We start from the raw sequence: 11,498 nt of genomic DNA, 5'->3' as shown, positions 1-11,498 counted from the left end.
TAAAAGTTTAAGTTTCAAGCTATTTAATATTCAGAACTTCTAAAACTAGAATTCAGCTTTACAGAAAATTAATTCTTCAAAAATTAAAATAGTATTTTATTAGTTTTTAGAAATTACATAATACAGGAATTTCTGAAGTAAGGACTGTTAAATGTAGTGGGTTCCTTTGGTTGGGATAGTCTAGGCTTAGGGGGTGTGTACTGGGCCTGAGAGGGAAATATTTGTATGTTTTGTTGGTCTTGCATCTGTCTATTTTGTTGGCTAGGGCTGCCTACCTCTCCCTTCCTTCTTTCGTTTGCTTGCTTCTCTTTCAGCCTCTCATTTAGCAACGAAATATTGAGGTGAACTTCCACCATTTTACTTGAAAAGAATTGCTTTAATTTATAGAGAGAAATCACTTGTGGTTTAGCTGCTTCTTTTTTTCCCCTTTGGTGATGGTGGGTTCCTATCTTCTACTCATGCTATTGCTATGATTTTTACAGGATTAGTCAGGGGTTTTGCTCTGGATCGCATGAACTCAGCATCGAACATTAGAAAAGCAGAATGACATTGTTCTTTATCGATTATAAAACTAAATTTATAATGATCAAAATGTGTCAACTTTCTATTCAGCTAATATTTTTATTAATTTGATATAATAACCACTCTAAGTCTGATGCCTGTACATGGTTGCATTCGGTACCATAGAACATGGTGCACATCTTATGTGCCCAGCTCGAGTGGTGGGTTCAGGGCGTGGCAGCATCTGAATTATTTTTGATATGATCTAGCCTCTTCATCCGAAACTTGAATCGAAGAACCCTTTGCTCGAGCATCTTCTCCACCTCCTCGATCGGCAGCCCCTTGGTCTCCGGTACAAAGATCAACACGAAGAACAGTGCAGCCACTGATGCCAATCCAAAGATCATAAAAGTCCATGAAGTCCCAATTGCCTCAGTCAGAGATAGGAATGACTGTGACACAAACAGGTTGGAAACCCAGTTTGCAGTGGCTGCCATTCCCCCACAAACTCCCCTGAATCTTAAAGGATATATCTCAGAGTTCAAAATCCAAGGCACAGTTCCCATTCCTGGTGAGAAGAATATGATGTATAGTGCCAATCCAATCAATGCTAGCCATCCATATCTGCTTGGGCAACCCCTCTCATACCATAGCCTGCCTTCCCCATGACATGCATCCTTCACCGATGTATTCGAAATCAGGCATGCCCCAGGAAATAGCTGCAGAAAGAAGTAAGAACAAATATGGAAAAAGCTTAGGTGGAAAACATATGGAAGTCTGAAATATTTTGGAGGTTCCATGCAAAGTGTTTGTGATGAGTTTGTTACCTTATCAGCGGCAGCAGCACAGAATCCACAGTCTGGAGATGATGCTTTCAAGCACTTCATGCAATCCCAGATAGTCGAGGCCTGTCGATGATCCGGGCAGGTATACTGAGAAATATGGTTGGTCTCCTGAGGACTAATGCTTGGCGAGTGTGATGTGGTCTCATGGAAGACTGCTGATAGAACTCCGAGCGATAGAATGACGCCACATAAACTGATGATCAAAAGCTTCTTCCTCCCTGTCCTGTCAATGAAGTAGATGCTAACTATTGATCCCATAGCATTGAGACCAGAGGTCACGAGAGAGAGCGTAAGCGCTGTCTGGTTCGATGCGAAGCCAGCTAACTGGACGATGGTAGGACTGTAGTACATCACAGTGTTTATACCCACAAACTGCTGGAAGACCTGAAGCCCGACTCCGGCAATGAGCCCTCTTCGCACTGTCTTGGTTTTTAGCAGCTTGATAAAATTGATCTTCTCAGATGATCCCTCTTCCTCTATCTCAGCTTCAACTGATTGTTTGAGTGCTCTGATTTCTCCTTCAACCTCATGAGCTGAGTATATTCTTCTCAGTATGGATTCAGCTTCTTCTTCCCTTCTCTAAAATTAACAAGACATAGTTTCCATATATAACACTTTTAAGTGACGCATGCCGTACTCATGAATTTATGTTGATGTCGTGTAACGAATATAAACAAATATGAATGCCTTTATAACTTTGAGTTATGTGCACATGTAAGAGACTAAAACCTTTCTATAAAGCCACCGGGGTGACTCAGGTAGAAGAAACATCAATATGAATTGTAGCAGAGCAGGAACTGCAGCAATTCCAAGCATCCATCTCCATGTTCCAGAGGCCTAAAATGAAGAATAAAAAAAATAAATGTTAAGATTTGATTTATTTGTCCAACTTGATGACTATAATGGATAGCTTCATAAAGTACAGGTCTAAAAATGAAAAAGAAAAAATCATGAACAGAGAGAAGATTCAGAACATTGCTTTTTATGACATTTTCAGCGTCTTAGCCTCTTGAATTGGTGCTGCATCAATCTGGTTGTTTACCTTTGTGAAGGCTAGGTTGATGAGATAGGATAAGAACTGTCCTCCAGTTATGAGGAACCCATTGGTGCTGACGAGTGCACCCCGGACTCTCGCGGGAGAGGCTTCAGATATGTAGAGTGGGGATGTCATTGAGGCCATTCCCACACCGAGTCCGACAAACACACGGCCTACAATGAGGAGTGCAGGGTTAGGAGCAGAGGCCATGATGACTGCACCTGTAAAGAAGAGGAAATCTGCAGCCAGGATCGATGTTTTCCTTCCAAAGCGATCGCTTGCCCATCCTCCAATTGCTGCTCCTATGATTGCCCCTGCAGCTGCTGTGCTCACAATACTCTCCTATATTATCATTAACCATGGACATTGCAGGATCATTAATTGCTGATAATCTATGAAGCGAGACCGAGATGAGAAGATATTAGAGGAGTTGGCGATTAGAAAAAAGGTTGGGAAACAAGTGTTTAGTGGAACACAAGATTCTGTATGATGTCAATGATTATTATATCAGATCATGTCAATATGTTTGACCCTCCTGAAAGTTTTAAGATCAATTTTCTTTTCAATGTTCAGCTGACAGGGATCCCTTTTTTTTAGGTGCCGAAAATATATTGTCATAGGAAGAGAGAGAAGGGAGGGGGGTAGACTGGAAGTTGATGATTTCCATCATTTGACAGAGTGGAGGACAACTTCATACTGTAATGCATCCATAAAGTAGAATGAAAATTCAAGGAAGAACATCATAGAAAACTAACGAATTTTTTGCATAAAAAGTTACTCAATCACCTGTAGCCATGTCTTCTTGTCTACAGAAGAAAAATCATCACGAATGTAAAGTAATGCACCAGAAATTACTCCTGAAAGCAGAAAAGTTTTCAGTTAGAACAGCTAAAAGTCACAATCCAATTAGTGCACTTCCCATCAGCAAGGAAAGAGCAGACATGATGATCTTTTGGAAAAGGATTCACTGAGAAAAGGTTTTGCCGATGACTTAAAGATACTTTATTTTTGAAACTTGACTTCCGCTTTAACAAGCCTTGTATATGGCTTAATGATCTCATGGTATGATTCATGAAAGCTGTCCACCATTATTATGGTGATCTGAATGTAGTTATTGCAGCTGGATCAATAATTCATATCTAACAGGGCCTGAAAAAGGATTGTTTTAAATCAAAGAACCAGCTCTAATGACCTTAAAAGGTTGGGCTAGCTATGGTCAAGCTTTTGATTTCACCATATGAAACTGAGCAGGGTTTAGTCATTTGTCCTGCCAAGCTCTATTTAGATCTGACCTGGCCCAAGTATAGATCAAACATCCTGATCCGGACCTGAACCAATGGTCCAGATTTTCTCAGATCAGGTTATTGTGCTGTGTTTGCATTGATTAGTATAGAAACTTTATCTAATTTTGCCAGCTAATTAAATAATGATGGCAAGGAGGTTAACTCCTCACTGACAAATCATATTCCCACCATTTGGATATGAATATTGCTCACTTTCAGAATAAATTCTTGAATTGGCTAATGGATGCAAAATTCTAGCTGAGTTGCTTTGTAGTAGTCCACCTGTTAATTATATTACAAAGAGCTGAAGAGCATCAAGTGATGTTTGTCCTAAGGAAAGATTAGGCACAAACCGCAGCTGCACCATCCTTGAGAGGCTATAAGAAGACAAGAACAAAGCATATATGTTGGTTTTAATTTATGTTCCTCTTTTTTTTTTTTTTTTTTTTTTTTGTTTGAGAAAATTATTGATACCATTATTAACATGATAAGGATCAAAATTAGATAAAGGAAAAGCAAGGTGAAATTCTCCAGAATAGAGAGTTCATAAACCCTGACTGCCAGGTGATATTTTCAGTTATCTAAAAGTACCAAGCCATATATTTTTAGAAAGAATTAGTGAATTCTCCAGATCAAGTATAAAGAACTAACAGCTTAGCTTTCTGGACAAAGCTACATGCATATGAAAAATGCCCATATGGAAGGGAACAATTAAAAATAAAAATCCTGAACTTTGTGCTAGAAAGGGGAAATGTATCTTAATAGACTTTATGACACCATGAGTTGCACAAGGTGATACCTTCTATCCACTCCACGCTTCGATAATTAGCATGTTATTTACGTACATTTCTTGCCTCTGTTGCATCCATTTTCTTAATCAAAAATAAATGATGGGGTTTCTAAGATTTCATCACAAGAAATATAGAAAGAGATTAGGCAGAAGAATCAAAGTATATGCTAGCTGTGAGGACACCTTACCAGTATCATATCCAAAGAGCAGGCCACCAATTCCTGCCGAAAAAGCTAGTTGAAGAACGTAAGGATTCCTCCATGCAAGAGAGAAGCATTCCTTTAAGCTAGAGGCATTGATTTCATGAATTCCTCCTTCCATTGGCTCTTCTTAGGCTGCAGAGTGACTGAGGGCAAATCCTTCAGTATGATGCTGTTTATACAAGCACAAAAAGCAGTTGGTTAAGTTCCTATAGAAAGTTGAACAAGGCCACTCTTTGGGTGTGTGAAGCATGAGAGAGAGAGAGAGAGAGAGAGGGAGAGAGGAGGCATTGATAATGTAACTATGAGGAGTCTTATTTATAAACCCAAATGAGAAGATTCCAGGTTCTTTTCCTATTGATTCCCATGGTTCATGGTTAAATGCTTTCAGTAACTTGTACAAGAGATAGGCATGAAATACCAAACCCATGTTGACTCCCTGTTGACTTCGACACTTCAATGACTGGTCAGTCATCTGCGACACCAACATATTACCTTCCTTTGCTGAAATCTGGTCCAAGATTAGAAAACTTGCAAATCTGCTATCAACCAACTTGTTAAGGAATTCAGACTCTTCTTCTTAGGCTTCGAATTCATATGTTGAACAACACAGGAAAACATGAAAGTGAAAGACAATCAGTAGTGTTGTCATTAAATCAGAGACTAGTTGGCTGCTTGCTATCTCTGAAACTTCTTTGTAACAACCCCTTTGTTGTCCCCCTCTTTTTCTATGGTTCGCTTAGCAAATTTTCCTTGCTAACCAGCTCTATAAATTTTACTTTCTTGTTTAATAAAAGCTGGGTGGCAGGATTGTTGCATCCTTAATCATCAAAAAAAAAAAAAAAAAAAGGTGCCAGCAATGTGAATTATGGATATATCTTCCATGAGACAAGTTTATTTGTCTAATGTTCTGCCAAACATCCCACCAAATCTAGCAAACTTAAAATAAGTATGCATCTTTATAATAGGCTGAGGAAGCTTTGAGGATCATCATTGTAGTCCTAGAAGCCATATGGAAAAGACGAGGAACAAAGGAGAGTCTTGAAAATGGAAAGGATATATTCAGGGAAAGCGCGGTAACCATAAATATTTAGTTAATAACATCATGGTTGAAATGCTGATGCACTAGGATTACCTAGAAAACATCCCATCAGATTTGATGTTTGATGCCTTATTTGCCACACTCTAGAATAATTAATTAAATTTCTTAGAGATGATAATTTAAGTATTTATATAATGTTTGATTGCTGGACCTCATTGAAATTCCCATGATTAGAGAATTTTTTATAGAACTAGGTGTCATAGGAATTTTAAGAGAATAAGTTCTGGTCCATAAGCTATGTTCCAGTCATTTATTTCTTTTCTATAATGGAATAGGCTCCAGGAGATGGCAGTTTATTGCTCCACCCCATCATGTACTCGACCAGACCCAACACAAACGGGATAAGTTTCACCCAACCCGCAATTGGACCTACGGCAGACATAGGTAATGATAAAACCAACCTCGAACTCAATGTGAATATATATATATATATATATATCTTCATTAATCCCCTCTCTAAGGTTAAAAAAGAATTGATTTGTACGTAAAAAAAAAAATTAATTTTTATAATTTTATCCAATCTAATTTGTCTAATCTACCCATTTAACTCTATCCATCCCGAGACTCTACTTGTCCCAACCCACCCTATCTTGAGGCAAGTATCATGGGAGTACAAATAATAGCCTACTTGACCCATAGTTGACCCATTGCTATCCTTATCTAAGGGAAGCTATCAAGTGGGTACAGAATTAAAGGGGTAGGCTAGATATAGATGAGCCTATGGGGGCAATTATAAACAATGAGCATCTTTAATTCTAGAAAAATATTATATAAATACCCTCTCAAGTTTAATCTATTTTTACTTGCACCCACTTCTATTTTAAAAAGTATCAAATTGGCCCTTCTAAATATCAATATATTCTAATATGGTTTAGCCATTCAATTATCAACAAATAGTGTTAGCTTTCTCTCTCAATGGATGAAAATACCCCTGCTTGTATGAGAGGGATGGCCGGCGAAGAAAAGGTGGAGATAGAAGGAGTCACCATGGAGAGAGAGGAGAAGGTTGTAGAGGTTGGAGTAGAGGGAAAGGATGGCTTTGAAGGCCGCATAGGTAGGATTGGAGGAGGAAGAGAAAGGGGAGGAGAGGAAAGAGGCCATCGATAATAAATGGATGGAGATGGAGAAAACACCATAGAGGAAGATGGCTCATAGGTAGCCTTAGGAAGTGGATGATAAGGAGGAGAAGACGGTGAGGAGCAAAGAGAAGGAGAAGGATAGGTTGCTATGAGAAGGGGTGGAGGTGGAGGGGGCCATTGTAGAGGAATAGAGCTTATAGATAGGCTTGGAGGAGGAAAAGGATGAAGAAAAGTAGGTAAGGAGAAAATAGAGATGGGGGAGAAGCTGCCCTAAGGAATGGATAGAGATGAAAAAAACCATCATGGAGGAGAAGGGCTCATGGATGGCCTTGGAGGAAGTGAATGACAAGTAGAAGAAAATCAAGGGTGGGGAGAATAGGTAAGGGAAAGAATGGATTGCCGGCGAAAAGGGGTAAAATTTGAAGGGGCTGCTGTGGAGGGTGATGGCTTATGGACAGCTTGGAAGAGGAGGATGAGGAGAAAAATAGATGATGAGGAAGGGTAGGGGGATGGAGGGATCATTGACAAAGAATGGTTGGAGATGAAGGAAGCCCTATGAAATGGGAGGACTCATGGACAAGGTTGGAGGATGAGGAAGAGGAGGATAAGGAGGAGAATTGGGTGAGGAGGAAGAGGAGGGAGAAGAGGGGTCACGATGAGAAATGGATAGAGGTGGAGGGAGACACCATAGAGAAGGAGAAATGTATGAGGAGAAAGAAGAAAAGGAAGGAGAAGGGAGAAAGAGGGACGTCAATGAGAAAGAGAAAAGAATCAATCAGAGAGAAGAGAGGAAGTGGAGATAAAGATATTTTTATTATTTTATAAAATAATGATATAATGTGATGGTCACATGACATCATTCTGTTAATAAAAATAAATGATTGGACCATATTGGAACATATCGATAATTAAAAAAGATCAATTTGATACTTTTTAAAGTACATAGGTATAAGTAAAAATGTGCTAAAGTTGAGGGATGTTCCTATAATTTTTTCTTAATTCTATGCATATCTTTTGTTTGGGGATGTTCCTGTAATTTTTTCTTAATTCCATGCATATCTTTGTTTGGAATTATTAAAAGTTAACTTTCCTTTAATGTGTATAGATGGCAGTTAACAAAACCAGATGGGAAATTGAGAATTGGTATTGCACTGGAGTAATTTGTGAGTCTCCCGACTCTAATGGCATGCTAAAGAATCTGATTAATCTTCTCTTGATAAATTCATTTCAATATTGTCTCAAAATATTCTTCCTTTACATTAGTCATCTAAAAGTTTCTCTTTTTTTCAAGAAAAAAGTTTCTCTTTTTTCTTTTCTCCCTCTTATAGAAAAAGAAAGATAAATTGATCAAGGAGGAGGAAGAAATTCCTTTAATCTACTCAATTAAACCATTTTAAGAAAATTTAGAAAATAGATGAATTGATGATAGTGTGCTCTATGTATGCTTTTTTTTTCATTAATAAATAATAAAATTGAGCTACAAAATCTCTATTTATATAAATAAGATTCATTCTTGAATAATTCATATTGGATTCCTTTTCTGGTTGAAAGATATTATGGCTTTCCCGAATTAAATGACTAGATCATGAAAAGTTAAAATTCTATAAGAGGTAGAGCTCTACTTCTATATTGACTTTGTCCATCGCCATTCGCCTAATTCTTCCTAGATTAAAAGATTTTCAACTTAAAATCTTTTTTTTTATTTTAAAAAAAAATTCTTTACCCAACTATTTTGAGATCCTAATAGTGGAATTTGGCCTTGATCGCTTAGTGTGTCATACCCTTAACGATCACACCACGTCATAAAGCTCTCGAAGTTACCTTATTTCCAAAAAAAATAAAGAACTGGATGACTTATGGGCAAGTTAGGATCTTTGAAAGTTTGGCACTGGAAAAGCATGCTTCCTTATCTCATAGATAAAACACTTGGCTTTGCTAGGAAGCTTACCCTTCTTTCCAATCCAAAAAGACCCAATCCTCCCACACCTAGTTTTTGTGACCTTCCTCTCAATTACAGTTCTCATCCAACTCTCTTTCATGCTCCATCCATAAATCTTCCATAGTTGGTCATACGAACTACTAGCCTTGATCTTCATCCAACATGGAAGGCTCAAATCATTTCAAATTCTCAACCTTGACTCCTGAGTACACCTTCATGTATGGTGGCAATCAAACTTGAAGGTACTTATCCCTTATTCTTTCAAAATTTTGAAAGGACAATATCAAATTACTTTCAATTTCTTTACTACACCTCAACCTTTCTTTCCTCAAGGGGAGCTAGACTTGCTTCCCATCTTGAAAGATGGTCTTTACATGATGCTTATCATATTAGTCTTTGTACCATTGTGACAATGTGCCTCGACCTCCTCATGCATCTTTTTGACATTCTTAAGTAGAATCTTTTGAGCCCATGCTTGGTCTTCCTCCTCTTAGCTATTACTTGGTGCAAAACTATTAAAATATTTGTGAAAGAAAAGAAAAAATAAAAGAAAAAGAGAGGGAAAAAAGACTTTATTATCTCTATTTTAATTTCATTCAATACATCTCAGAAGTTATTTATACTAGGATACAAACTCCATAAAAAATAATAATAATAACTGATACAGATTCATGCTAACAAAAAAAATGATACATAATCATAATAATAAAGAAAAATACTATGGCATCACATTAACAAGAAAACTATTCTATGTTGACATGTGATCCCTAAAATCATGCTAGCACTCTCCCTCAAACTCAAGGTGGTGCTATAGGTACCAGCTTAAATATAAAAATTATTACTTTCTTTGTAGATAGAAAACGTTATAAAAGAGAAGATCGATGCTCAAAGTAAAAATAGTTGAAGGTCGATGATCCTTATAAATAAAAACACCATGAAAGAGAAGACTGGCATTCAAAGTGAAGGCAATCAAGTCTCTCAAAAAAGATAGAGAATTATATTTTTTAGCCTGAAGCTCGAGTCGACCCCAACTTTTCTTGAGTCGACCCCTGACCAACTCCAAGTTGACCATCAATAGCTGAGTCAACTCTCTCAGAAAAGATAGAAAGATATATTTTTCAGATTAGATCTCAAGTCGACCCCAAGTCATCTCGAATCGACTCCAAGTCACCGTAAGTCGACCACTACTTGATCCAAATTGACTCGATCATGATCGATAGCTATAATGGCTAGTTTTGCAGAAGTTGTAGAAGCATACAAAATACCTATAATGGCTAACTTTTGGTCTCCAACAATTAGAAACATATTTTTTGATATTTTAAGAGGCTTAAATGCATACCAAACACATTGAACAATATTAAAAAGAAAAAATAAAAAATAAAAAAATTCAAAAAAATATTAAGTGTGCATTGAAGAGAGAGCTCTAACTTTCTAACATCAAAATCTTAAGATCTTCAGTGGTTTTTAGAAAAAGAAGAAAGCATTCATTACTTAGCTTCCTCGATAAGGTTTTCACGCACTTCAACTGTCACATCTCAAATCTGAAACATAATATAGCCATGCTGTCGAGGGATATAGTCCATGATAACATAAAGCCAATCAATCATAATCATTTAAAATCTATCATAAATAAAATATAATAAAAGGTTCAATTCAATCATTCATCAAGCAAATAAACTAAGATTGGTTCGGAGCATCTAAGTTTAAAATCAATTAAATATCAAATCTATATCTCAAAATTCATAAAAATAATTGATTACAAGTCTATAATCATTCAATAAACTAAGTTTTAGCTATAAAATTTTCAAACTTGCTATGCAGACCCCCAATCCTGGCTCCTTAGTCGTTCCTAACTTTATTTCTCTATGTATGAGCTACATTAGCTTAATAAGTTAAACATATGCTTCCTTAACGGATCAAGCATAAATTTTTTTTATGATAGTATAATATTTAAAAAATAATAGATAATATAAAATAAAATATTTTATTGAGCATATAATAAAATGATCCATAATGATAATCATGCATGCATAACTCATGAATATTTTAAAAATATGATTCATAAATTATTCTTGTCAGATATTCATATCATGTTTCAAAGCATTGCTCTCAGATATTCATGCTACAATCACTTTATATTCGTGACAGGGCCAGCATTTTTAATCGATAAAGTTTTTATTTCGTATACTAGCTTTATACCCACTGGCAAGGTCTATGCTCTTATAGATAGTAGTTTCAGATGTCAACCTTTTCAATTTTAAGGATTCATTTATAGCTATCTAAGAGTCTTTGAAATCTTTATATTTTTTTTTTAAAAATATACATATATATAGATGGAAAGCAATAAAATTCATGCTTCATAAACATATCATTTTTATAAAACATATTCATTGAATATATATATATATATCATAATAAAATATATTTTTTTATATCTCATATGTTGATCGTTATTTTATGAAAAATATGATTTCATCAGTAATAGATCATTTGTATAAAAAATATAATAATTTAAAAATAAATAAGGAGCATAAGATCTACTTACCTCATATGTCCTAGATCTTCAGACTTCATTAGGCAAATCTATTAATCCTATTTAAAATATTCAAAATAATTAATTTTTTTTGTTGAATTTTATAGAATTAGATCATAAAGAATAAGAACTAGTGACCGAATGGTCGACCTAATAGGCTGTTTGGGCATTGAGGCAATTCAAAGCCTTC

At 36.2% G+C, this 11,498-nt stretch overlaps 1 protein-coding gene across 1 annotated transcript; it reads right to left on the bottom strand.

Moving 5' to 3' along the window:
• Positions 1–577: 577 nt before the first annotated feature.
• LOC105060247 (probable inositol transporter 2) lies at positions 578–4,929 on the bottom strand. The gene is made up of 6 exons (XM_010943869.3): positions 4,644–4,929; positions 3,169–3,239; positions 2,389–2,724; positions 2,076–2,183; positions 1,329–1,925; positions 578–1,220 (listed from the first exon to the last, which is right to left on the bottom strand). Exons 1-6 carry the CDS (start codon positions 4,774–4,776, stop codon positions 729–731), a joined length of 1,737 nt encoding a protein of 578 aa, XP_010942171.1. The 5' UTR covers positions 4,777–4,929; the 3' UTR covers positions 578–728.
• Positions 4,930–11,498: the final 6,569 nt, after the last annotated feature.

The sequence above is a fragment of the Elaeis guineensis genome, chromosome 2 (assembly GCF_000442705.2).
Source record: "Elaeis guineensis isolate ETL-2024a chromosome 2, EG11, whole genome shotgun sequence".
Classification (NCBI taxonomy): Eukaryota; Viridiplantae; Streptophyta; class Magnoliopsida; order Arecales; family Arecaceae; genus Elaeis; species Elaeis guineensis.
The sequence above is the reverse complement of the archived record's forward strand: the minus strand, read 5'-3'. Positions and strand labels throughout refer to the sequence as shown.

Excerpts from the sequence above, each read along its gene's own strand:
- LOC105060247 (XM_010943869.3), bottom strand. The coding sequence starts at position 4,776 with ATGGAAGGAGGAATTCATGAAATCAATGCCTCTAGCTTAAAGGAATGC. Across the intron at positions 2,725-3,168 it reads ACAAGAAGACATGGCTACAG|GAGAGTATTGTGAGCACAGC; the intron begins GTGATTGAGTAA and ends ATGATAATATAG. Across the intron at positions 1,221-1,328 it reads GTGCTGCTGCCGCTGATAAG|CTATTTCCTGGGGCATGCCT; the intron begins GTAACAAACTCA and ends TTCTTTCTGCAG.